Below are 27,688 nucleotides of genomic sequence, written 5' to 3' on the forward strand. Positions count from 1 at the left end.
TACAAGGATGTTGACGGAGGACTAACTTCACACAGTGGAGGCTGTTTCACAGAAATCATTAGGTGATCTGTTGGGGGAGGAGTTGTTTGCCTGCCATAACTGTGGTGTCTGTAAATAGGCATGGATCTTAATAAAATTCATGTCATTGTATATGTGAACAAATATGGTTGATACATGTGTGTATTTTTGGAATGCCCTGGACAGAACTAAGGGATTCACAGATTCACTTAGCCTGCAAATATTTATTGAACACCTACTATGTGCCAACCATGGAGCTGACCATCAACTGAGGAGACAAAACCAAGAACAAACAGGTATTTATTTATTTTATGTATTTACTTTTTGAGATGGAGTCTTGCTCTGTCGCCCAGGCTGGAGTGTAGTGGCGCAGTCTCTGCTCACTACAACCTCTGCCTCCCAGGTTCAAGTGATTCTCCTGCCTCAGCCTCCCAAGTAGCTGGGACTACAGGTGCGCCTCACCATGCCTGGCTAATTTTTGTATATTTACTAGAGATGGGGTTTCACCATCTTGGCCAGGCTGGTCTTGAACTCCTGGCCTCAAGTGATCTGCCCGCCTTGGACTCCCAAAGTGCTGGGATTATAGGCGTGAGCCACTGCCCCTGGCTGCAAATATGTATTTAATGTGTCAGTTGATAATACGGATTTTAGAAAAGGATAAAGTAGGGTAAGGGGGCTGGGTGTTTTATAATGTAGGTTTGATTTTATTCAGGTTTGGTGAGGCTAACATATCTGGAGAGGATTGCTATTGAAAAGATAGTTTGCTACTCACAGTTCCCAAGAGGAGGGTGGCATGCCACACCATGGAACCGAGACACACGGGGGCACGCCCAGGCCAGTTAGGAGGTGGGGAGAGTATGGGCAAGAGTGTTTACAGTAGTTTCTGTGGAGAGGAATGGGCACGGGACAGGGTGAGCAGATTTAGGGTTGGCTGATTTGACTAATTTCAGCAGGTTCTGGACATGAGGGCTTCCTTTAGCTGTCTAGTACCTGGCCCTGGAGTACTTAAGCCAGGTGGACAGTGGCCTGGAGTCTGAGAGCTCAGTAAAGGAGGCAGCTGGGGTGTGCGTTCTGGGTTCCACGGCTTGCGTAGGAAAGGTACACTCCAGGCGAGGTGCTTTCTATCTCTAGGAATTGGCCAACTCTGGGAGGGGCGGTCCCTCCAGGGTCCGCGAGGTCCCAGATGACAGAGCATCAGAATACAGAACAAAAGACATATTTAATACACCGGGGACACGGTGGGAGTGTGACTTTTATACAGAGCTGGGAGAAGGAGCCAGATAAGGCTTTGCCGTCTAGGGGACATTGGAGCGGAGACCTGAGTGAGGACAGTGAGTGAGTGATACGGTCTGTCTTTGGGAAGCGTCCTCCAGGCAGAGGGAACAGTGAGTGCAAAGGCCCTGAGGCAGGAGAGTGCTTGGTCTGTTCAATGAATAGAGAAGAGGTCAGTGTAATCAGAAAGGAGAGACGAAGGGGAGGCAAGGAGACCAGGTCGGGAGCTAGGGCTGAGAGAGACTCTGGCTTGGACTGTGAGCAAGATAGACTGTCAGGGTTGGGGTTTTGGAGGTGCAGGGGTGGGACTCTGAGCAGAGGTGGAGTGTGATCAGACTTGGGTTCTAACAGCGTCCTCCTGCTGCTGTAGGGGAGAGGCAGGGAGACCAGGAGGCGTCCTGCCACCATCCAGGAGGAAGAGGACGGGAGGAGGAGGAAAGTGGTAGGATTCCAGATATAGGCTAACAGGACTGGATGGGGAGGGGGTGAGGGAAGAGAGGGAGAGATAAGTATTAGTGGGAATCCTATTTCTTTTTTCAGAATGAAAACAGATGTGAGGCCATTTTAGCAAACGGTAATCTGAGTGAAAATCCTACTTTCTTTAGCTGATGTCTTTCTAGGCTTCTGCGGCCTCACCCCTCTGTCATCCCACATGTGCGGAAATATTTTATTCACTCGGTTTTCTCCCTCCACCAAATTACCAGCAACTCCAGGGCGGGGACTGAATCCAGTTCTGGCCCCAGAACTGGAGTCCAGTTTTGTCCCCGCTGCTGTGACGGGGCCTGGTTAACAGTAGAGGCTCTGGAAATGCACTTCTGAGACCTCTCCCTGGGTGCATCCCAGCAGGGAGCTGCGTCTCTGCCCACGTGTTCCCTTGACGGCTGGTGGAATGTCCCAGTCTTCTCCATCTCTGGGCCTTAGGACTGTCTGTCTCCTCCGGCTGGACTGCTGCCTCTCCCTCTCCTCCAGGTCTCCATTTAGATGCCACCTCCTCGGCAGGTCCTTCCCTCATCGCACCATCTGAAGTGGCCGTGCCCCACCTGGTTACTCTTTGCCAGGTCACCCTTGTGTTCACCAACATCAGAAATTGTTTTCTTCTGATCACATGTTCACTCTCTGCCTCTCTTGCCATCCCTGTGTGGTCTCCACAAGGGCAAGGGCCCGGTCTCCAGTGCTCGCTGCAGCATTGGAGGGGGTGTCACCCTGATGCCTGTCAATGGGATGGGACGCCTGTGCCCTGGCAGCTGTGGTATTCGTGCCAAAGACCCCCACCTGTGCTTCTTTGGGGACCAGCTGATTACAGCTTTCTCGCTAGGACATACCAGGGGCATTGGGACAAGACCAGAACAAAAGTAAGTGGAAAGACAGATCCTTTGCAATTTTGAAATGTTATGCATTGTGAATTTTTTTGGCAGTAATTTTGATTTCTAAAAATATTACATTAAAGTATGATTGATCTCCACTACTGATTTCGTGGGCTTTCCCTTGAATTTTGGGGCAAAGGCAAGTGCCTCACTGTTCCTGGCCCTGCTCACAGGTGAGACCCGAGAATCTGTATTGTTAAATCAGCCTTTCCAACCTCAACCATGAGTCCCAGAGAAGCACTGAGCTTCTGAGACATGGGGGATAAACCATATGACCTACAAAATAAAATACATTTAGAAAGGTCTGTTTTGCTGTTTCCCCCAGAGGAGTGATGGTCCCCTGCGTGTATGGAATTAGTTGTCTGCACCAGGGTCAAAAGCGAGTCCCATTAGGGACCTCCCATAAGGAACTGTATCCCCACACTTTGATCAGAACAGCTCTTATCCCATCTGATTTATGGCTGGGCTTTCTGCATCAGATTCCACACGAAAAATAGGTTCCATTGCTAAAAAAGAGGTAGAAGGCCGGGTGCGGTGGCTCACGCCTGTAATCCCAGCACTTTGGGAGGCCGAGGCGGGTGGATCACCTGAGGTCAGGAGTTCAAGAGCAGCCTGACCAACATGGAGAAACCCCGTCTCTACTAAAAATACAAAAATTAGCCAGGCATGGTGGCACATGCCTGTAATCCCAGCTACTTGAGAGGCTGAGGCAGGAGAATCGCTTGAACCTGGGAGGCGGAGGTTGCGGTGAGCTGAGATCGCGCCATTGCACTCCAGCCTGGGCAAAAAGAGCGAAACTCTGTCTCAAAAAAGAAAAAAAAAAAAAAAAAAAAAAAGAGGTAGAAAAGTCACAATCTTAGAGTTGCAGTCCTGGAAGCAGTTTGTTAGGTGTCCAGAAGCCACCCAGCTTTGGAATTAGGGCCAAGAGCCCCTAAGCCCCACTCCAGGCATGAGGGTCAGGATCGGGAGTACATTTGTCCCTCTCGCAAGTGAGGTCTTGAGAGGTGCCCAAGTCTGTGCCTCTGCCTCAGCCACCAGGACAGGTCAGAACCTGCAAGATGATGCCAGAAACCTTGACCACTCAGGGGCCCCAGCTTCCCTGCACAACCCCAGCCTCTGTCCCTCCTCCCTCCCAGTGCTGTTTTGTTCAGGGATCTGCCCCCCACCCCACATGGCTTACTTCCCCGCTCTCCTGAATTTTAAAGGGCTCCATTTTATACTTCTTTCGGTACCATATTTCTGTCTGTTTAGCATTTTCAGTGGCCTCCTGCCTCTCATAGCCCCTTTCGAGGGGAATAAAAGGTCATTCCATAAATCTCAGGTATTATTAAAGATGACGGCAGTGCACGATTGCTTGACACCCACCGGGCTGGGGAAGGTAGCACTAATTAGTCAGAAAACTTACTTTTCAGACGTGAGTCATTGGAAGCAGGTGTCAAGGGAGCCTTTAACGAGGCCCTCGTGACTCAGTTGATATTTCCACTCTGCATCACCGCGTGTATATTGTACTGAGATTGCGGTGGCCTCGCCACCAGAGACAGAGGGCAGAGGAGGGAGAAAGAAAAAGAGAGGGAGAGAGAGGTGCTTGGAGGACTCGGTGTCCAATGTTAAAAATAAATACCTTCTGCTTTTTGGCTGTCTTTCCTATTTCCCTTCATTCTTTTTTTAATTAATTAATTTATTTTACTTAAAGTCAGGGTCTTGCTCTGTTGCCGAGGCTGGAATGTAGTGGCTATTCTCAGGTGCAGTCATGGCTCAATGCAGCCTCCAACTCCTGGGTTCAAGAGATTCTCCTTCCTCAGCCTCCCATGTAGCTGGGTCTACACCACACCTGGCTACCATTCCTTCAGTAAATGTTTATTGAGCACCTACAAGGTGCAGGCCCTACACGAGGTGCTGGGAGTCAATGGTGAGCCATATTGCTGAGTCCTGTAGCTAAGAAGAGGAATAAATGAGTCAATTTCGGAGGCTGATGACTGGATATAGAAGATTAAGCTGGCTAAGAGGAAAGCGGTGGTGGTGGTGCTGATGTGGATTCTTTGAAAGGTGGTCAGGGAAGGAGCCGGCCATGCAGTGTTCCACAGGAAGGGTATCCCTGGCAGAGGGATGGGCAGGTGTGAAGGTGCTGGGATGGGAATGATGTGGCTGTGTCCTTATGGGTTAGGACAAGCTTGTGACTGTGACCTGAGTGGGAAGCCCCCTCCCCACGCCTGGCACTGAGGGGCTCTATGCCAGCTGGAGTGGAATCTGCTGGACTGGCCTGGGTGCTTTCTCTACCGTGGGTCACACATGCTATATGAAGTCGGGGACCTGTTGCAGGTGGGGTCGGTGCAGGTCGCAGGTCGGGTGGGTGCTCTGCAGGTCATTGGGGTCACAGGGAGGCCTGTGGGGGCTGCAGACTGTGCTTCTCAGTCTGCCCAGGGAACTGTAGACCCCCTTTCAAAAACATCTGTCCCTGCTCTAGGTTTAGATCTATATGCAGGTATATGATGTAAAGCATTTTTTCACAGCTTAAAATAAATGCATAGAAGAAAAACCCTACACGATTTTTAAAAGATAAAATGAAGTGATTTCACCTCATAGTCAACAATGCTGACAGGCCCCTGATGACTTCTCAACTGTCAGGGGCGCCTTTGTGTGAAAGTTTGAGAAACTGGCCCTATGGGGTGAAAGAGGTGAATAGAGGATGGAAGAGAAGGAAAAAAGGATAAAAGGGAGAAAGGAGAAAGAAAGGCCCCGGACGTGGCGGGAGTCAAAGAGAAACGAGAGAGGGAGTACAGTATTCACAAGTCATTTTCCTGAAAGTGTCTGTTCTCTCTCTTTTTCAGGCCCAGTAGGGCCCCACCGGGCCTGAACGACCCAAGCACACAGGGCCCTTTACTTCCAGTCCCCACACGCTGGCTTTGCTGAGAAACCCAGCTCCCCCTTTTAAGAGAGCCCCATGGAAGGCATTCTCTCTTTTTCATCAGTTTCTTTTCCCTGGACATGATCCACATTAGAGACAGACATGTTGTTGTTGCTGTTTGTATTTTTTTTCTCCAGGCAGACCCATAAAGCAAGTTTTTGCTGGGCATGTTATTTGCATGGTGAAAAGAATAAGCCATCTCCTTACTGAGGGAAACAGACATAGGGGCTGGGGCGGGCGGGGCTGGGCTGATGACCCGGCTTCCTTTCATGGCTGCAGGCGGAGGGGCAGGGCCCCTCTGCTGATGTGCGGGTGCCCTTCCCGGGGTGTGGGAGTGAGGGTGTCCTTCCCCGGGTGCGTGGGAGTCGGTGCTGCGCCAGGACTGCACTCGGAAGCGGCCTGTCCCTGTCCAGGCGTCTGCAGTGGATGGCAATGGCTTCGGGCCACAGATGGCAGGCAGGGCAGGCGTGTCCTCTGCGCTCAGTTATTGTCTCTGGTGTCCGAGGAGGCACTTCCGAACAAGATGTCACTGTCCTGGGACACACTCAGCTGCGACTTGGTTTTGATGAGGAACTGCGCCCTCCGGAACATCACCCTCTCCTGCTCCTGCTTGAGCTCCAGGTAGGAGCGGGAGAAGGTGTGGAAGATGGAGGTGACTGGGAAGGCCATGAGCAGGATGCCGCTCAGGATGCTGCTCAGGGCCACCACCTGGCCCGGGGTGCTCCTGGGGACCATGTCGCCATAGCCCACCGTCGTCATGGTGATGACGGCCCACCAGTAGCAGGCAGGGATGCTGGTGAACTCGGGGCTGTCGGCCATCTCGTTCTCGATGACGTAGAGCAGGGGCGCAAAGAGGGCGATGGCCACGCAGAGGAAGAGCAGCAGGAGCCCGAACTCGCGGGTGCATCGGCGGGCCGTGAGCCCCAGCGTCTGCAGCCCCAGGGAGTGGCGCGCCAGGCGCATCACGTACAGGATGCGCAGCGCCCGCAGCACGCGCAGCACCAGCCCCACCTTGTCCAGGTAGCTGTTGCCCGCGCCGGGCTTGCGGCGGCCCGCAGCGGCGCCGTCCACCAGCAGCGTGATGTAGTAGGGCAGGATGGCCACCAGGTCGATCAGCGTCAGCGGGCTCCGCAGGAAGGCGAATTTGCTGGGCGCCTGAATGAGCCGCAGGAGGAACTCTAGGGAGAACCAGCCCACGCACACCGACTCCACGATGAAGACGTTGTGGCACATCTGGGAACAGTGGCCCTGGGAGAGAGGGAAAGGGACGCCGGAGGGGTCAGCGGGCCCACCAGGGAAGAAGCGCGGAAGCTCTGCCCTGTGCCCTGCTGGGCTTCCCAGGCGGAAGGTGACCTCTCCAGGTTGAGTGGCCCCGGGTCCTCTCCCTAGTTGTGCCCACTCTGAGGCCCGCGGCACTAAGCACCATCTCTACTCTGGCTGCTCCTCATCTCTCTCTCTAGCCCCCACCTCGGCCCTGAACTCCAGACCCCCAACCGGCTGCCTCCCTGACGCTCCCACCTGGGTGTCTGAGGGGCATCTCGAACTTGCCATGGGATCCTGGTTTCCTCTGCCCACTGGTGGTTTCCCTCCCTAGCTTTCGGCAATCCCATCTTTCCAATTGCTCAGGACAAAAGACCCTGGCGTCATCCTTATCACCTTGTATATAACTCCCAGGAAGTCTCTTCATTTAAAGCAGTGCGAGAATCAAACCCACTGCCCACTGCTCCCACCTGGTCGGGCTACCGTTCTTTCTTGCCTGGACAGTTGCAGTCACCTCTCCAATGGGCTCCCTCATCCCTGCAGTCCATTTTCCACACATAGCCAGAGGGATCCTGTTCCTTCTCTGCTTAGCACCCTCCATGGCTCCCAATGGACTCTGAGGGATAGTCATGTTCAGTGCCCCCATCACTGCCCCAGGCAAATTTAGGCTAAGGCTGCCTCACCAAAGCTTTCAAAAGAGGCTGGAAATGTGCAGTTTTACATGAAATCTCCTGGTGATAAATGTTGGTGATAATGTTGGTTAAATAGATAAAATGTTGATTTAAGTCCTGGTGGTAATTCAATGCAAAGAAATACTCTATGGCCCACAAAAACACATATTTTGATTGGGTTTGGCATGCAGGCTGCCAGCTTGCCTCTCTGGTCTGGAATATAACTGGGTGGTAAACAGTCCTTGAGTGGATTTGGGCCTCATCCTTGAAGGGGCCTTTGGCAGAGAGGAGAGGCCAGTGTGGTTTCAGCCTGGGGTATCTCGGAGGTTCTGGGTTACGGCTGAGTTTGACAAGTCCCACCTGAACAATTCTGTCTCTAGGAATATGTTAGAGGCTGGAGATATGAGCTAATACCTGGTAGGGCTTTAAGGTCTTAGACCTCTGGGATGGGAAGCCCCTTCCTCTGCGAAGCCTTCCTGGAGTGTGCCCCACTAAGTAGCTCCAGCAGCGTCAGTGGGCCTCCCACACAGAGCCTCTTTGGCTTGTGTCTCATGCTTACGGTGATGGGGGGTGGTGCCACTAATCCATCCCAACCCCAATAGACTTGAAGCTCCTTGAGGTTGGAAGACTTGTCCTGGTCACCCTGTCTCCCCTGTAGTGCCTGCATACAGTAGGCACTCAAATGTGTACACAAGGAGCAAGTGAAGCAGTGAATCCCACTCTGGGCCCCAAAATGAAGTTGAAGAACAGCATTTTCACTGAATCCTTAAAAAGGCAAGGTATTACTATTTTTTCAAAAAGCAAGTATCAGAAGTCGAACAAAACAAGTGGCTTTATTAGTATTTTCCTGATAAAATCACGATCAAAGATGTTGGAGCTGAGAAGAAACTTATACTAAGTACAGCAATTTCCAGACAGGTCTCAAATGGTGAGCATTTTCCCTTTTCTTTCTTTTTCTTCTTGACCTTAATCCTTAAGAGAGGACTTTCTGCACACTCACTATGCACCACTTCTAATCCCTTCATGTAGTGTGGACTTAGCCCAATCACTTCTTTTTTTTTTTTTTTGCTCTTGTTGCCCAGGCTGGAGTATAGTGGTGCAATCTCGGCTCACCACAACCTCCGCTTCCCAGGTTCAAGCGATTCTCCTGCCTCAGCCTCCCGAGTACCTGGGATTATAGGCATGTGCCACCATGTCTGGCTAATTTTGTATTTTTAGTAGAGACTGGGTTTCTCCATGTTGGTCAGGCTGGTCTCGAACTCCCGACCTCAAGTGATCTGCCTGCCTCAGCCTCCCAAAGTGCTGGGATTACAGTTGTGAGTCACTGCACCCGGCCCCAATCACTTCTAATCTCTTCATGTGAACTCACTGAATCCTTGCAACACTGTGAGGTGGGCCTGTTCATACCCACCCTGGACAGGTGAGGAATCAGAGGCTCAAAGAGGTTAAGTAACTTGCCCACAGCTATTGCCCACCTAGAGAGGAGAAAGCAGGATTTGAATTCAGGCTATCTGGCTCTAGCCCTGACCTCATCATCACTACCCCTCATGCTTATTAAAAGTTAATTTTACCAGCTGGGTGTGATGGCATGTGCCTGTAGTCCCAGCTATTCAGGAGACTGAGGCAGGAGGAATGCTCGAGTCCAAGAGTTCGAGTCCAACCTAGGCAACATAGCAACACACCATCTCTCATTTTTTTTTTTTTTTTTTTTTTCAGACAGAGTCTCACTCTGTTGCCCAGACTGGAGTACAGTGGAGAGATCTTGGCTCATTGCAACCTCCACCTCCCAGATTGAAGCGATTCTCATGTCTCAGCCTCCCAAGTAGCTAGGATTACAAGCGAGTGCCATCACGCCCAGCTAATTTTTGTATTTTTAGTAGAGATGGGGTTTTGCCATGTTGGCCAGGCTAGTCTTGAACTCCTGACCTGAAGTGATCCACCTGCCTCAGCCTCCCAAAGTGCTGGGATTACAGGCGTGAGCCACCACATGTGGCCTAAAATTGTTTATCTAATTAAAAAAAGTTTAAAAAGTTAACTTTACTAGTTGAACGCTATTTTCTTAATACCCATTTAAAAATTCAGCTTATAAGCCAGGCATGGGGGCTCACTTCCTCGACATACATAAGTGGAAAAATCCTGACACGGTGAGTATTTCTAATGTGAAATTCGAGAGTGCATATAAATAAGACATGAGAATCGCTTCAGTCTGGGAGGTGGAGGTTGCAGTGAGCCAAGATTGCACCACTGTACTCCAGTACAGTGTAATCTTAGCACTTGGGGAGGCAGAGGTGGGAGGATCACTTGAAGCCAGGAGTTTGAGGCCAGCCTGGGCAGCAAAGCAAGACCCTGTCTCTTAAAAAAAAAAAAAATTCAATGTATACAAAAAATACCAGCAGCCCTCTGTGGATTATTAATGCAACAGCTATTGCTACTTCCTCCACATACATAAGTGGAAAAATCCTGATATGGTGAGTACTTCTAATGTTAAATTCGAGAGTGCATGTAAAGCACTTAGCACATGCAGGGTATACAGTCAGTGCTCAAAAAATACTGGCTGGCATGATAGTTACGTTCATTTCACACTGCCATACCTGTTTCTCCACTGCCTATACAATTTGTACCTCTGAGACCTTTTGGTCTTTCTTGAAACTTACAGAATCCCCATATATAGGGAAGGAGTCACCAACTCAAAGGCCCATGGTCTCATACACAAGGAGACTGAACTGGGCCCCTGTGGACTTGGCTGTCCCCAGGAGCTGCCGTGTAGGACTGCAGGTTGGTGTGTATGTTGGCAGCGGTGGGGGAGGGGAGGGACCCAACCTTAGAATTTTTTTTTTTAATTTTATTTTTTAGAGATGGGGTCTTACTGTGTTGCCCAGGCTGGAGAGCAGTGGTGTGATCACGGTTCACTGCAGCCTTACCTCCAAGGCTCAAGCAATCCTCCTGCCTCAGCCTCCCAAGTAGCTGGGACTACAGGTGCAAGCCACCACACCTGGCTAATTAAAAATGTTTTTTTTTGTTTTGTTTGTTTGTTTTGTAGAGACAGGGTCTCACTACATTGCCCAGCATGATTTTGAACTCCTGGGCTCAAGCGACCCTTCTGCCTCCAGCTCCCAAAGTGTTGGGATTATAGGCATGAGCCACCATACCTGGCCTGATCTTACGATTTTTAAAAGAAGCTGAGATTTTGAATTTTTATGTAAAAAACCTTCACTTTTAATGTTGGCAACCACGTTAAATTTTTGGGAAACCCTGTTTCCCAAATCACATAGTCTGGTGGGGCTATATTAGGTCCCCAAGCTGCCACGTGGGAGCCATATTTCCATCCTACAAACACAGACTGGACTTAGACCTGGGGTTGGGCAGTGTCCTCAAATACCGAGTGGGTGTGAAAACACTTCCCCCACAGGGTTGCTCCAGGGAGCTCCCCAGGGCTCTTATCATTCCCTGGGGAGAGAAGACGTAGGTGGCACATGCAGCCCAGCTCCCGGCTCCCGTGAACTCCCAGATGAGTGGGAGCCCTTAGACCGTAGCACACACCCGTGTCAGGCCCTAGAGTAAATAAACTCCATTCATTCTCTTATGTAACAAAAAGAAATGCTCACCATTTGTAGACACACACGTACCCATCAGTAAAAATTATCTTCAGGACCCAGAAAATGTGTCTGGGCTACTATGATGCAAAGGATTAGGAAGGTTGAGAAAGGGCCAAGTGGTTGAGATAAATTTGATGATCTATGTAATATGCTTCACTCAGGGCCAGGCACGTCAAAAATCACGCCATCCATTTATCCACTCATTTGTTCATTCAACAAATAGTGGCTGAGAGCCTGTTTGTGCTGGACACTGTTCTAGATACTGGCAAGGGAGAGTGCAGTGGCAGGCACAGTGGAGGCCAGGACAGGGACAGGGATGGACCCCCATGCGCTCACATATTAACAGGGAGGCAGACTATGAACACAAACATTCTTGATGTCAGGAGGGACCAGGGATACTATTCAGCCAGTGTGCAATCAGGGGAGGCTTCCTGGAGGAGGTGACAATGCTCAGAGTCCCTTCCCTCATGGTGGTGCATCTCCCCGCGGGGCGTGGGCTCTTACCTGCTCCTCCTCCTCCCTCAGGCTGGGCAAGGTGCTGACGGAAAGGTTGACGGCGGTGACGGTCACGAAGAGCACTGACAGGCAGGCGAACACCTTGCCGGGCAGCCCCGAGTGCGGCCTCTCCACCATGTCGCGCAGTCGCCGCATGCAGCGCCCCAGGCGGCCCTCGCCCTCGGCTGGGCCCTCGCTGTCGCGGCCCTCGCTGTCCAGCACATCGTCCTCTTCCTCCCGCTCCACCATCTCCGCGAACTCCTCGATCTTCTGCAGGTAGCGGCGCTTGCAGCAGCCGTCCAGGTGGTCCTCCGCGATGCCCCAGTACAGCAGCTCCTCCTGGAACGACAGCGCGCACATCTCGCGCAGCAGCCGCAGCTTGCCCGCGCGCAGGAAGGTCAGGATAGTGCCGAAGGCCCCCGGGTTGCGGTCGAAGAAGAACTCGTTGCAGGTGACGTCGTAGTCATCGCACACGTTGAGGATGTCGTCGAAGTTGGTGCAGGCCTTGAGCTGGCCCAGGCGCGTCAGCGGGAACTCGTCCAGCGTGGTCCAGGGCAGTGAGTACTTGATGCCGCCCACGTTGATGATGATCCGACGGCGGCGGTCCTCGGGCTGGCAGCCCTGAGGGGGCTCATCTTGCGGCCGCAGCCGCTGTGCCCGGCGGTAGAACGCGCCCTTGATAGCCTGGCGCTGCGGGAGGAAGGCCGGATGGAAGGAGGCGTCCGAGGTGCAGCTCAGCGCGCTGTAGTCGTAGTCAGAATTGTCTCCCGGTAAGAGGGTCATTTTGAGCCTTCACATCCCTCTCGGGCCTGTGGGGAGAAGGGAGGAAAGACCTTAGTGACCACCCTTAGCTTCACCTTGCTGAGAATGCAGACTCCGCAGATATTCAGTTAGGGATGGAATCTTTGTCCCCCACATCCATAGGCTGCAGCCCTTAGCCTTCCATGGGATGGTATTAGGAGGTGGGGGCTTTGAGATGTGATTTGGTTCAGATGTGGTTATGACAGCAAAGTCCCCACGATGGGATTCGTGTTCTTTTAAGAAGAGGAAGACAGGCCAGGCGCAGTGGCTCACGCTTGTAATCCCAGCACTTTGGGAGGCTGAGGCGGGTGGATCACCAGAGGTCAGGAGTTTGAGACCAGCCTGGCCAACATGGTGAAACCCTGTCTTTACTAAAAATAGAAAAACTAGCTAGACATGGTGGTGTGCACCTGTAATCCTAGTTAGTAGGGAGGCTGAGGCATGAGGATCACTCGAATCTGGGAGGTGAAGGTTGCATAGAGCTGAGATCGTGCCACTGCACTCCAGCCTGGGTGACAGAGCAAGACTCCGTCTCAAAAAAAAAAAAAAAAAAAAAAAAAAGGAAGAGACACCAGGGCTTTCTCTTTGCCGTGTGAACACTCAGGGAGGCATCTAAGTGTGAAACCTGGAGGACAATGCTGCTGGCACCCTGCTCTTGGACTTGCAGCCGACAGAACTGGGAGAAATAAGTGTTGCTGAAGCCACCCAGTCTGTGGTATTAATATTTGGTTACATCAGCCTGAGCTGACAAAGACATTCACCTAATAGTGAAATAGCAACAATATTGTTCAGCATCTCCCAGCCTTCACGAGTCTCCCATATCCATCTATGCACTGGGGATGCAGCCGTGTGCAGAATGTGAAGGCGGCCTCTGATCCCAGGCAGCTGACATCCTAGTGGATTTTCAGGTGACACATGTACTGTTATTTACTTAACATTTTATTTTAAATTAACCTTTTTTTTTTTTTTTGGTATTTATTTGGCTTGGAAAAACAATTTAGTGTAGACCTACAGTTCTCATAGGGCTGATTTTTTCTCTCAAAAGACATGTAGCAATGCCTGGAGGCATTTTTGCTGGTCATGACTGGGGATGCTATTGACATTTAGTAGGTAGAGGCCAGGGAATGCTGTTGCATGTCCTACAATGCACAGGACAGTCCCCACAACAGACACTTATTTGGTCCCAAATGCCCTTAATGCTGAGGTAGAGAAGCCTGGTTAGTGGTTATGAACGTAGACTTTGGAGTCACACAGCCTAGGCAAGTGACTCAACCTTGGTTTGTCTCAATTTCCTTGTCTGTAAAATGGGTACAGCCACGTGACCTATTTGATAAGATTACTGGGAGGCCTAGGTGAATTATGTACATAGGAGCATTTAATGCAGTGCCTGGCACATAGTAGGTACTCAGTAATTATCGTCTATTATTATTATTATTATTTTTGAGACAGAGTCTTGCTCTATTGCCTAGGCTGGAGCGCAGTGGCACCATCTTGGCTCACTGCAACCTCTGCGCCTTGGGTTCAAGCAATTCTCATGCCTCAGCCTCCCGAATACCTGGGACTACAGGTGTGCCACCACACCTGGTTAATTTCTGTAGTTTTAGTAGAAATGGTTTTGCCATGTTGGCCAGGCTGGTCTTGAACTCCTGACCTCAGGTGATCTGCCCACTTTGGCCTCCCAAAGTGCTGGGATTATAGGTGTGAGCTACCGCGCCTGGCCTATTATTATTTATCTTAAAGGGACAACTTATATTGTTTCCATTAATGGAAAACAGGTATCACTTGCCATAAATCAGAAGCAACGGACAAAGAAATGCACAGCTATGAAAGCAATGCCATGTTTGCTCAGGTGACGCAAACATCACCTTGAGGATGGATGCAGGGGTGAGCTAGACAGCCACGTTCATCCAGGAAGCCTTCCTCGGCTCTTCCAGCTAAATCAAGCACCCCTCCCCTTACAACTGGTACATCCGTCTTCACGGCACTTACCACCCAGTTCTAGAATTGTCTGTGTGCAAGCCTGGCTCCTTCATTAGGCAGCCTGCTCCCTGGGGGAAGAAACATGCTTCAGTCATCTCTGAATCCCTGCGCTCAGCACTGTAAGGGCTCAAAGAAGTGCTTGCTAAATAAGTACATCTCCTGTTGATGAGACCAACATGATAAGGCGACTTCTGGGGAACCGAGGTCAAAACATCAACTCACACGGACTCCTTCCTTCCCTACCCTCAAAGCTAAGGGTTTGTGCTACTGGAACAAGATTGCTTATTCATTACCAGTTCATGGGCTGAATTTGGTTCACAAATATTTTGCTTGGCTTGGAGAAGTTTTTGAAAGTTGAGAAATTTCATGTAAAAATCCATATCCTTGGCTTCTCTTAAAAAATCAGGATATCTGGCAACACTTGGCCAAAACGCCAACTGAGCAATGGCTACCCCTTTAGGCAGCACATACTCCAATCCACCCCCCACCCCCACTATTGTCTTCCCAACGCCCACTCTATTCCACTCACATGTGTTTCCTTCCCGGCCCTATAGGCATTTGAGTTTGAGACGCGTAGATTACAGCTACAGAGCTCTCTGGAATTAAGCTGATGCACAGAAAACTTAGTAGGAGTCAAACACTCTGCTTTTAAAAATCACCAGCCCTCAGCCCGGTGCGGTGGCTCAGGCCTGTAATCCCAGCACTTTGGGAGGCCGAGGTGGGTGGATCACGAGGTCATAAGATCGAGACCATCCTGGCCAACATGGTGAAACCCCATCTCTACTAAAAATACAAAAATTAGCCAGGTGTTGTGGCACGTGCTGGTAATCCCAGCTACTCGGGAGGCTGAGGCAGGATAATCCCTTGAACCTGGGAGGCGGAGGTTGCGGTGAGCTGAGATTGTGCCACTGCACTCCAGCCGGGTGACACAGCAAGACTCTGTCTCAAAAAAAAAAAAAAAAAAATTCACTAGCCCTCTCCCTAGACAAATCCCCGACGGAATCAAGTGGTAAAAGTCTATCAATTCCAAATGGAAACCCATTTCTAATACTTAAATATGGGTCGGTGGTGTGGACATGTTCAGGAATACACCCGCTCATGCACACACACATACACAAACACATGTACAAATGAATGAGAAAGTGTTTTAATAGGTGCTGGAAGGAGAGGCAGGGTGTTTCACACTTAAAAGGGCTCCTTCCTAAGAGGAATTGCTTTACAAAAGCACATCATCCTTCTACTACTCACTGATCTTTGGGGCAGGCTACAGTTGCATAGATCAGGGTTTGGAAAACTAGGGTACACCTGTGTTTAAAAGAAAATGATTTGATTTTAGACGGTGAGAGTGTTTTTAACTTCACCTAAAATTGGAACCCATCTCCTCAGGCACAGCCTGCCAGGATCCCTTGGAGGCGTGGGAATAATCCCTTTCAGGCACTTTCCTTGGTGATCTCTCTTTTCAGCTCTGCTGTTTCATCTTTGCTACCACAGACAAGAGAAAAAGTGACATTCTGTTTGGCAAGAATGGTGATGGAGGTAAAGGGAAAGTGCCTCACACAAGCCCTGGAGGGCTCTTGTGAATCTCCATGGCTTTAATGACCTCTTCTTTTTAGGAATTTCTTCTTTCAACCCTCCCAGCTTTCCGTCCAGCAGAAAACTCCTCCAATTAGCGATTTATTTCCTTCACGCCCTGCCGCCATGTGAGTTTCCTGTGTGGAAAGTGATCCTGTCTTGGCAGCACAGTGAGTATGGAGAGGCTGATGCTACTCAGAGGGTAATAAACACAGTAACGACCTTGTTCTCAAAGCCAGAGTTCCCTAGGGAGATGCCGAGGCCGGAACTTGCTAAAGGAAGAACAGGCATATTTTTCCATGGCCTTTGGTCTTGCAGATACCCGAACTGATGTGAGATGGACGGCTCAGCACCTCTAGACCCTACACTAAAGTTCATAAATCAAAGAGGCCCCAAAGCCTGGGCTTCTGAAAAATAATGCTGCTTTTCACCCAGCCTGACATCCTCACAAGAACATTTTTATTTCTCCATGGTGTTAGTTCTACAGCATGGTGGGTTTTAGTGATTTTGCCTCCGAGGGTCTATGGATGCTTGGGGAGAGGAAGCTGTTTGAGGCAGAGGCTGCGATGGGGGAGGTGAGGCGAAGTCCGGAGGCAGGTGTCATTCATTCATTCATTCATTTGCTCATTTATTCAATAGTTACTGAACACTCACCACATGTCAGACTCAGACTCCGTGTTAGAGCCGGAGACACGGCAGAGAACAAGACAGACCTAGCCCTTGTCCTCACGGAGGTGACCTTCTGGTGGGAGAGACTGCTTCAAATGAGCACACAAGTCATTTCAGGCTGCAGCGACTGCAGTGTTGTTGACAGAGCAAGGTGAGAGATGGAGAATGTCTACTGTGGGATGTGGGGCAACACTGGCTGGAGGGGTGAGGAAGGGCTTCTTGGAGGAGGGGACATGGGGCTGAGCCGCATGGATGGATCCAGCTCTGTGAGGACCTGGCAGAGGGAGTGGCAAGAATTTGCTCCCTGACTTGGGGGTGGGCTTGGATGATCAAAGATCAGAGAAGGCCGAGCACAGAGCGAGGGGAAGCTGGGAGGAGGGGGGCAGGGGCTAGGTGCAGCAGGGCCCAGGGACTGACAATAAGGAGCTGGGGCTTATTCTGCAAGGGACAAGGAGTCCATATGCACCTGCCAGGTCAGTGGACAGCTGGTGGGCTGGGGAACCCAGGCTGGAGGCTTTGGAAGTCATTGTGGAAATGACTAAGGTTTGCAGCGGTGGAAGTCCTGGAGAACGGGAGGGATTTGGGATGAACTTTGGAGGAAGAGCCTTCAGGACTGGCTGAGGAATGGGGCCTGGGGGAGCGGGAAAGAGAATCAGGATTCCAGGCGTACCATTTACCGAGGCTACCGACAGGTGGCGCTATGGTGAGCTGAGTCAGAGGAAGCCGTTCCTGGCTGTGGGACGATGGACTGAAGAGGATGCCGGCAAAATCTAGGCGAGAGGGTGGAGATGGGTGTCTCCCAGGGATGGTGCCAGACCATCAATGCTGAGCTGATGGGTGTGTTTGCAGGGGGGAGGGTGTCACCTGGCAGCTTTGACCTGGCTAGACTGGCAAGGACAGGGGGGCCACCGGGTAGCAGAGCTATGGTGAAGCCAGAGGCAGGGGCCTCATCTGTGCCCTGTGTCGGGTAACCACTGAAGGTGCATCACATCAGGCCAGAGTGGTCAGTGCAGGGCATATGGTAGGCAGAAAAATGTCCCCACATTCCCCTTGATACCCATGTCCTAATCCTAATCTCTGGAACCTGTGACTATGTTAGACTGCATTGCAAGGAGGAATGAAGGTTACAAATGGAATTAAGGCTGCTAATCAGCTGACCTGAGATGGGAAATTATCTTGGATGATCTGGGCGGGCCCAGTGTAATCAACAGGGTCCTTATTTGTGGAAGAAGGAGCAAGCAGGAGGCAGAGCGGCAGAGGGCTGTGGCATGAGAATGACTCCACTGGCCACTGCTGGCTTTGAAGATGGAGGAAGGGGCCATGAGTCAAGGAATGCAGGTGGCCCCCAAAGGCTGGAGGAGGCAAGGAAATGAGCTCCCTGGAGCCTGCAGAAAGGAGCACAGCCTTGCCAATACTCAATATTAGCCCAGGCAGACCCATTTCCAATCTCTGACTTTCAGACCTGTAAGATAATACAATTGGGCTGTCTTAAGCCACTCAGTTTGTGGTAATTTGTGACAGTTGCCATAGGAAATGGGATGCTGAGGCCGGGCATGGTGGCTTACGCCTGTAATCCCAGCAATTTGGGAGGCCGAGGCGGGTGATCACTTGAGGCCAGGAGTTTGAGACCAGCCTGGCCAATGTGGTGAAACCCCATCTCTACTAAAAATACAAAATTAAGCTGGGCATGGTGGTGGGCGCCTGTAATCCCAGCGACTGGGCAGACTGAGGCAGGAGAATCGCTTGAACCTGGGAGGTGGAGGTTGCAGTGAGCAGAGATGGTGCCACTGAGCTCCAGCCTGGGCGACAGAGCAAGACTCTGTCTTGAGAAAAAAAAAAAAAAAAAGGATGTTGAAAAAAAGCTGGTTCTGGTTCTGCTCCAGCTCAGGGGACAATGTGCCAACCACCCCAAGCTGAGGAAGCAGAAGGACGCACAGGCTTTAAAATCAGGAGACTTGGGTTCAAGGCCAGTTGCTCTGTGACTTTCGGCAAGTCATGCCTTACCCCTGAGACTCAGTTTCTTTATCTGTATAATGAGGCTATAAACAGCTTCTGCCTCCTTGAGTTATGGTGAGGACAAAAGCAGATGGCATAGGTGATACGCTTGGCTCCATGCCTGATACTCAGTGAACCCTCAGTAGTCGCCTCGGAATTCTCACGAGCTACGAGAAGAGTCGGCTGCCCCGCTCCCTGCTTCCCAAGAGAATCTTCTTTTCTGACCTGACCCACTGGGATTTGGATCCAGCATCATCTGACCCCCGGACCCCATTGCTGGAGGGTGTGTGGGCTGGCCTAGCACTCTGGGAGTGGTCACTGGGTGGTGATGAGGGAAATGAGGATGCCGCTGCCCTGTGACCCAGAATCCCACTTCTGGGTATATTTCCCAGACCTGGGACCACAAAGGGTTGTGGCAGACATTGTCAGTAATAAATTATTTGCACTCAAATCCTTCACTCAGGGTTTGCTTCTGGGGAACCAGATGGAAGACAGCAACAAACAGGGTACAAGAATGTGTGTTCTGTGTTGTTTAAGGTACCAGGAGGTCCCCTAGCATCCATCCCCCGGGGAGTGGACAGGCAAGTCTTCATAGAGGCAGATTTTGGAATCCTGCAGATTGCCCAGGAATCAGAAGCAATGGACTGGGTGGAAGTTTAGCAACACATTTAGGTCTTAAAACAGTGTGCCGAGTGGAAAAAGAAACAGAAGTTTCTAGCACTGTGCTATTTATGTAAATGAACACACACACATTACATATTTTACAAGGTCTCCAGCACATGTGAGGATTTATATCAACCACATGGAGGGTGCCTGGAAGGGCAAAGGAAGGGGAAGAAGCACGGAGATTGGAAAATAGAAGAAAAATGAGTAAGATGAGACAGCCTGGCACAGGCCAATGAGGAGGCGTGCTGGGAAGCGGTGTGGTTTGTACAACTCCTGGTTTTAACCCAGGTTTAAAAAGAAAAATGAAGAGCACAAGAACAACAGAACCTTCTGAATTGCTCGGGGTGCTTGGTGGAGATACAGATTCCTGGGGCCCTCCCTTCCCAGTGGGAATGCCTGAAGGGGGCCCCAGGAATTTTCACAGGCTCTCCTGGAGATTCTGTGTGACGGAGGGGACTGGGAAGGCCTGGAGCTCTCCCAGGGGCTGGAGGCACAGGAGCTGCTCTGGGCTTTGGCCAGGACTCCCCTGGCCACTGTGTCAATCTCCTAGAGGCTCTGGAAGACTCTGTGAGTCCCGTTTCATTGGAGAAATGGAATCCTTTCTGGTCCGTGAGAAAAATCTTCTGCACTGGGGCTGCCTTGATCAAATTTCCATTCAGGAGCCCAGAGATCCACCGACACTCCCCTTGCAATTTTTCTATCCTTCCTTTGGGGAAAAAGGTGATGCTTATAAGCTATGGCTGAGGGCTGAGAACATACTTCCAAAGATAAATGATCATTGAGACCATAAGGCGTTCTGAGTGGCAGTTGTCATGTGACCACCCTGAGGTCAGCACATGACTGAGGGTACAGGTGCAGGACCTGTGCGGTAGGTTTGGGAGGGCGGAATGGGATGTTGTGAAGGTCCAAGCCAGGCGTGGCTAGTCGCCCCTGCTGCTGCTGCTAATAACCCTGTGGCCTGAGCAGGCCATCACACCCACTGAGCCGCTGGCCTCTCTGAGCCTGCCTCCTCCCCTAGAAAGTGGGGATAAGATTGCCGACCTCACAGGGCTATTATGGGGATCTGGTGAACGGAGGTTTGCTGCAGGGATGAGCAGTGTCACCAGGCCTCCTGTCCCTATGGCTACATTCCAGCGGGGCATGAAATGGTTCTACAAATGGTCCTGGGCTGACCCCAACTGCTTTCAGGTCTCTTTCCAGGGTTCCAAAAAACTGCGGGCCTCTCTGGACTCTGTTCTTTCTGTCTTATGCTCTCCGTCCCTCTTCCAAGTGGCAGTGGGGAATGCAGAGAGAGTGCTAAGTGCACAAAGTGTTATAAATAGCAGCAACCACAGCCTCCCTCCACTGCAAACTCACTAAGTGCCAGGTGCTGTGCTAGAGGCTCAATTGCATGAGTCTCCATCCTTTCCTAAAAAGGTGGGCATTAACACTAATACCCCCACTTTATAAATGAAGAAACTGAGGCTCTGAGAAGTGAAAACTTATGTCTGGCAAGAAGCGATGAAGCCAGAATTAAACTAGGTCTGTGGGACTCCAGGCCAAACCTGTTTGGCCCCTGTCTTTTACTGCCTCCTTGAACCACTTGTTCCTTTTGGGGAGCGGGGTGATGTCTCCACCCCTTGCAGTGAATCAAGGACTGGGTTTCTAGTCTGTATTTCATATGGACAAGATTTTGGAATGTTTTTGAGGATGGGGAGAAGCAGGTAATTGTCTATGGCTGGGGAAACATATTTATCACTACTAAAAAAATCGACAAAACCCCTAGTTTTACCAAACTCAGGGTTGCCATCTTGGCCTCTGGGAAGGAGATGTTGACGATGGAGGCAGAGGGTGGAGTCGTCTCCAGAAGCCCTGCGGATGCCTTGATTGTGGCCCAGTGAGTCTCATTTGGTCTTCTGAGCTCCAAAAACTATGAGACAATAAATTCAGGCTGGGCGCAGTGGCTTATGCCTGGAATCCTAGCACTTTGGGAGGCCAAGGTGAGAGAACTGCTTGAGTTCTGGAGTTCAAGACCAGCCTGGGCAACATAGTGAGACCCTGTTTCTACAATTAAAAAAAAAATTAGCTGAGCGTGGTGGTGTGTACCTCTAGTCCCAGTGACTCAGGAGGCTGAGGCGGGAGGAACACTTGAGCCCAGGAGGTCAAGGCTGTGGTGGGCCATGATAGTGACACTACACTCCAGCTGGGTGATAGAGCAAGACCCTGTCTTCAAAATAAATAAATAAATAAAATAATAATGATCATAAATTTGTATTGCTTTAAGCCACTAAATGTGTGCAAGTATGTGAAAGGAGGAAATTAACACAGCCTCCAAGGCAACTTTCCAGAAGGAAAGCATTTCTCTCCTGCACTCTGCAGGCTTTGGTTTCTCTCTCGTACCATGTCTCTCAACGTTGCCATTCCCTCACTCCCAGTGGGTGTCTCGGGGACCCGTCCATCTCTCTCCATGCCACTCTTTCCCAGGCCCTGCAGCGTTTCACTGCCAGTATAGCTTCATCTGTCAGGATTAGGGCTCCTGGCCGGCCGACTCAGAGGCGGGTCAGGCTGCATTAATCCCCAATTAAAACGTTAATCAAAATGGATCCAACCATTAGCCTGGCCCAGGTCCTGGCATGTTAGATTTCTAAGAGCTGCTGTGCCCTGGTGGAGAATCTGTCTTTCTTAGCCACCTGCCGTCTGTTCTCACCATAGTCCCACCACCCTGGGCCTTGGCCCAGCCTCCTGAAAGCTGGGGCCCAAGTTCCTGGGGAGATTATGCGCTGGGAGCTGGGCTCTTCCCTCCATCCCTCACATGCCCGCAAATGAGAAAAAGTGCCAGTGTCCCTCCCCGCTATAAAAAAGACAGGCTGCCTCCGGAGCCTCCCTGCTGTGCTGCAGGCAAGCAAAATAACACCAAATGCACGTTTACGTTTGCCTTCTTCCATGGGGAGGTGTTTGGGGACTGGAGCCAGGAGATCCTTTTCTCTTTGCCTCCTTGTAGCTCAAAATTAAGCAGAGAAGCAGGCTTAGGGGAGCAGTGGGGACCTCGGGACGGCAGGAAGGGAGACACCTGCTTACCGGAGTCCTCTGGAGGGAGAGCATGATTGGACCTGCCTGGGGAGGTGTGGGTGTGAGACTGAAGACTCACCTCAGGGCAAGGGACAGTCTTAGGCACAATTCAGATCCTATTTGTAGCAAAGTCACTTCATTTCTGATTTTGTTAATCAAATACAGTCTGCTGGATGACAAAAATGGTCCACAGCGATGGAGTGCTTCAGCTAGATTCTTCGCCTCTCCCTTTTTATTAATTCTACTTAAAGGGCCATTTTTCACCCAAGGGCTCCATTTCTGGGCTTAATGTATCAACCAAGAGTAGATTCCTGTACTCCTAGACCTCTAGCAACAGGCAATGTTGACTCTTCATCAACATTGGAAAGCAGGGTGGAGAAAGGACAACTGAGCCAAGGTACCTACTGAGGCTCCAGGAGGTGAGTTCCTTGGAGCTGGTTTCAGTCACTTAGCCCTGTATCCAGCACACATCTCTTTGTTCTTCTGTTTCCTGAGGCATCTCCCTTCCCTCTTGCCAGAGCCCAGCTGTGCATCTGGTGCAGAAAATTCAAAGTGGTGCTCAGATCTGCACCAATCAGGCTCTAGGACAAGCTTCGAGAAAGTCTTTGGGGATGGAGAGAAGCAAGTAACCTCTGCCTCCACTGTCACATCTCCCTCCCGGAGGCCAAAAAGGCAACCCAGAGTTTGGCAAAACTAGGGGTTTTGTTGATTGTTTTACTCCCACGGCTTGAGAACCCAGGGTGTAGGCTGTGAGCCTGGGCTCTCAGGTCTCAGGAGAAGAACCTAGATGGCCTCGTTTCCAGTGCGCTTGCAGTTCCCTGCAGGTTAGGAGTGTGTCCCACGACAGACATCTTTCCACTGGAATGGGCTGGCTTCAAGAATGACTGAGGAGGGTGATCCCCAGGGGCCAGCGCTTGCCTGTTTTTCAAACACACTTTCCCTCCTTCCCCTCCTAGCAGGTGACTGCAGAGCTCCAAAAGCTGGAGGAGGCACAAGTAGAGCTCAGGTCTGGTAGAGCCTGAAAAATCCCCCAAAGAAGGACAGCAGGACCTAGCCACAGTGCCCACCACATGGCCGCAGTCAGCAGTGCCAAACTTTTCTTGGAGATCACGGGTATGGGGGTAGCAAATACACACTGATGAATAAACCTCTGCTCAGATTCATAGGGCAGGAGCTTCCCCCAACCCACAATGAATCAGACCAGTTCCTGCTCCCTCCTCTCACTTCCCCCCATACGTATCTCAGGGAGTCAGCCAAGGGGGTGGGGGCGTATGTGTCTGTCTTCCTCTTCTATGTGTCTGTCATTTACCTGGGTAACTTTGGTGCCTGACACCCTTTAAGGACTTAATAACAGCAAGTGCTTAAGAAAATGCCTGCTGAATGCACAACTTAACTCACAAACCCCATTGGTGGGCACCTGCATTCCTTAGTACTGTCGGATCAGTGTTTCTCAACTCCTCCCCACCCTACCCCATCACCCGCCCCTAAGGAGCTTTGAAAAGATCTTTTCTTCCTATTCTAGAACCAATTCCAGCTTCCACGCCTCCCACCTTGAGAATGAATGCATTAGATGAACCAAGACTTCTGCCTATACACATGGGCTGCTACAGTTGGCCGCCCCAGCAGTCTGTGACCTCCCAAGGAGGGGGCCTGGGTCTTAATCCTTACTTCTCTCTAAGCTGCTTGAAGGGTGCTTCCATTCTATCCTGCCCCCATCCCATCCCTCTTCACTTCTCCCCAGGATAGCACCTCCATAAATGTTTGTGAACTGAATGAATGACTGTTGAGGGCCTGGCATGATGAGCTGCTCATAATAGGTGCTCAACCCATCTTTGTCCAATCTATGAATGAATGAATGAACTTCACCCTTTTCCTTCCATACCTCAGGGCTGAACCTCTCTCCCATATGGAAACCCTAAGGCTGAGACCACCACCTTCCTACCAGTTACTGGGGTGCCTAGTGAACTGTCTCAGTATCCCCAGCGCCTAGCACACAGTAGGCGCTCAATAAATGCTTGTTATGTTCATAGTTAATGACTGACTCAATCAGGCCCATGGTGGGGGTGGAGGGGGGTTCCATACCGTGCCTAAGGATACAGTGAATGAGCAAGTGACAGACACCCCCCACCCCATTCCCTAACTCTCCCTCCTCCCGGGATCCGGGGAGAAATCTCGGTGCAGAGCCGGGATGGGCCCCTGCTCTGGTCACCGCGGTGGCGAACGTCCCGGACTTCGCATCCCGGGGACCCCTTGGGAAGAACCGAAGCCCGACCGGCACCTTGGCCGTAGCAAGCGCGCTCCACGCCGCCACCAGCGGTGGCTCCCGGGTCCTCTGTTGCCCTGGCCTCCCCGCAGGCGGGTTTCGAGGCCCCCACAGGGAGTTCAGGGCCACGGCCACGTGCAGCCGCCCCCGAGCCCGAGTTTGCAGGCTCGGGGTCCGGCCCGCGCTTCGGTGGCGCCCGGCGAGGCTGCAGCGCGCAAAGTTCCCACCTCAAGTTCCCGTCGCGGCGTCCCCGCCTCGGAGTTGGCCCGGCCGCGGCTTCCGTCCCCCGGCTGCCCACGGGTCCGGGGTGAGGACGCGAAAGGGGCCTGGAAGCCGCCCGGGGCGCCCGCTCTGCCTCTCGGAGCCGCCGCCAAACTTCGGTCCCGGGGCCCGGCTCAGCTCCCGCCCTCGGAGCCACGGCCGCCCCGTCTCTGCCTCCCGGTCCCCGCCGGGCTCCGAGTGCGCCGGGAACGCGGCGCGGCAGCCGCCAAGGGAGGGAGCGGGGCAGGAGGCGGGACGGAGGGAGGGGACTGAGCGCTGGGCGGGGAGAAGGGGCGGGCAGCCGAGAGCGCGGCGCCGGGCCTCGCCCGGCTTCGGGACAGTGGCAGCGGCGCCACCGTCACGGGGCGTCCAGGCACCCAATCGGGACCCCGCACCTTGGATCCGGGGTCCCTGGCATGCCTGCTGGATTGCGCTCCTCTCGGCACGTTCCTGAGCTCGCGTCCGGGACGGCTTGTGCTACGCCCTCCCTTCCGTTGCCTTCTTCCCGGTCTGCTTTCCCAGGAGCGCCCACCCTGCGGCCCCTTTGCCTGCACGCGCCAGCCTTTAAAAGGTCCCCGCGCTCCGGTGCCCTGGAGCTTCACGCACCAGGCGGCGCGGCAGCCTCCTCGGGTCGTGCGCCCTGTCAGCTTTCCCCGCGGTCCAAGTGCGCCGGTGGTCCCGGGTCCGGGCCCCTAGCAACATCGCCCCAGGGTCTACATGTGCCAGATATTAAAACCCCCCTCTCCGCTGCCCCGGGGCCGCTCTCTACGCGCTTCCACATCCTGGGAACCACATGCGCCATGTCTCCTGCCTTTCCCTGGAAGTTCAAGCGCACCGCTGTCTCCAGGTCCCCTGCCCCCTTACCCCGGGCAAATATTGCATCCTTAAGGCCCTCCACGCGCTGCTGCCCTGGAGCCGCACGCTCCAAGCAAGCTTCCACATCCTGGGGGCCACATAATCACGCGCCTTTTATCGACCTCTTGAAGCAATGTTGCCCTTGGGCCCTTCGTGCCACCGCCACCCAGGGACTGCCAGCACCTTGCTGTGCCATCTTCCTAGGGCCAGTACGCATCGTGCCAGGTGTTTGCCCTTCCAGTCCCGAGGGGCCAAGGTCCCAGAGCCCTCCCGGGCCAGCAGACCCGCATTTCGTCGTCCACTCCTGTGGCCAGTGCAGGGCACTTGGACCAGGTCCTGGGGTCTTGGGGTCTTGCCCCAGTGTGGCCGCCTAGCCTCTGAGTTGGTAGGATGCTGCACAGATGCTGGAGGTTGGGTTGGAGGGATCTATTGGGTTGGAGGGATCTGTGCTGCTGGCAGGGCTGGCCTCTTAGGGTCACTTTCCTTGCACTCCGTTCCTCTTTTCCTTTCTGTCTCTACTGCCTTTGCCCATCATCAGAGAACCAAGAAAGGACATGAAGAAACCCTGCTGCCTTCCAGCCTGAGGCCTTCTGCTTAAGAGTGGGGCGTGGGTTAGGCAGTCGTGGGTGCTCATTAAGTGGGTTAGGGTTAACCCTAAGAAATGAGTGCAGGGCACACTAGCCTGCGTGGCAGTCCCAGCTACTTGGGAGGCTGAGGCAGGAGGAGCATAGGAGTTCCAGGTTATAGTGCGCTATGATGGCACCACTGCATTCCAGCCTGAGTGACTGAGCTAGATCCAGCCTCTAAAACAACAAGAATAAAAACACTGGCTTACTGGTGAGGTGGAGGCCTGGACAGACAAGAATCTGCCTAAGGACCTGTTTCCAAGAGCTCACCTTCTACTGGGGGCTTGGCAGAACTGGGAAACGGCTGAAATACGAATACGTGATTGCAGAATGAAGCCAGAGAGGCTGCTTTAGATAGAATTACGGGGGAGGGCTCCTGTGGAGGTGATGATTACACGGAGCCCTGAGCCCAGAGAAGGAGCCCATCTCGCAAGATGGGAAGAGAGCTTTCTAGGTGGACAGAACATCAAAGTCACTGGCCTTCAAGCAGGAGAGAGGAAGGCAGGTCTGAGAAACAGCAAGGAGACCAACCAGCAGTGTAGGGGAGGGGCCCTAGTGGGGTGAGGTGGGCTTTCGTGGTCAGAGGGTCCCCAGATTACATATTGAGAAACACTCCTCTTGTGGTGGATCAGGCTTCTGCCTTCCTTTCCCATCTGAAAATTCTTTTTTTTTTTTGGAGACATAGTCTCCCTGTGTCTCCCAGGCTGGAGTGCAGGGGCGCGATCTCAGCTCACTGCAACCTCCATCCCCCTGGGTTCAAGTAATTCTCCTGCTTCAGCCTCCTGAGTAGCTGGGACGACAGATGTGCACCACCATGCCCAGCTAATTTTTGTATTTTTAGTAAAGATGGAGTTTCACCATGTTAGTCAGGCTAGTTTTGAACTTGCAACCTCAAGTGATCTGCCAGCCTCAGCCTCCCAAAATGCTGGAATTACAGGCGTGAGCCACTGCTCACAGTCAGAAAATTGCTGTCTCTATCTTGTTTTTGAGACAGGGCCTGGCTCTGTCACCCGCTGGAGTGCAGTAGTGCAATCATAGCTCACTGTAACCTCTAACTCCTGGGCTCTAGGGATCCTCCTGCCTCAGACTTCCGAGTAGCTGGGACTACCACGCACCACCATGCACCACTAATTTAAAACAAAATATATTTTTTGCAGAGACAGGCTGGTGTGGAACCCCCAGGCTCAAGACATCCACCCACCTCGGCCTCCCAAAGTGCTGGGATTACAGATGTGAGCCACTGCACCTGGCCATGTTTCTGTCTTTTTTACTTGCATATTGTCTGTGTCCCCACTGGGGATCAAGCTCCATCAAGGCAAGGACTGTGTGCTGCCTCTCCCTTCTCCAGCAGCTTCCACTCTGCTAGGCACA

At 52.1% G+C, this 27,688-nt stretch overlaps 1 protein-coding gene across 1 annotated transcript; it reads right to left on the reverse strand.

Annotated features, from left to right (window-relative positions):
- Nucleotides 1-5,665: 5,665 nt before the first annotated feature.
- On the reverse strand, nucleotides 5,666-25,069 carry KCNG1 (potassium voltage-gated channel modifier subfamily G member 1). The gene is made up of 3 exons (XM_023184156.1): nucleotides 24,803-25,069; nucleotides 11,591-12,390; nucleotides 5,666-6,807 (listed from the first exon to the last, which is right to left on the reverse strand). The coding sequence occupies exons 2-3, from the start codon at nucleotides 12,362-12,364 to the stop codon at nucleotides 6,040-6,042; spliced, it is 1,542 nt and encodes a 513-aa protein (XP_023039924.1). The 5' UTR covers nucleotides 12,365-12,390; nucleotides 24,803-25,069; the 3' UTR covers nucleotides 5,666-6,039.
- Between the last annotated feature and the right edge of the window lie 2,619 nt (nucleotides 25,070-27,688).

Source organism: Piliocolobus tephrosceles, chromosome 20, assembly GCF_002776525.5.
Source record: "Piliocolobus tephrosceles isolate RC106 chromosome 20, ASM277652v3, whole genome shotgun sequence".
Lineage (NCBI taxonomy): Eukaryota > Metazoa > Chordata > Mammalia > Primates > Cercopithecidae > Piliocolobus > Piliocolobus tephrosceles.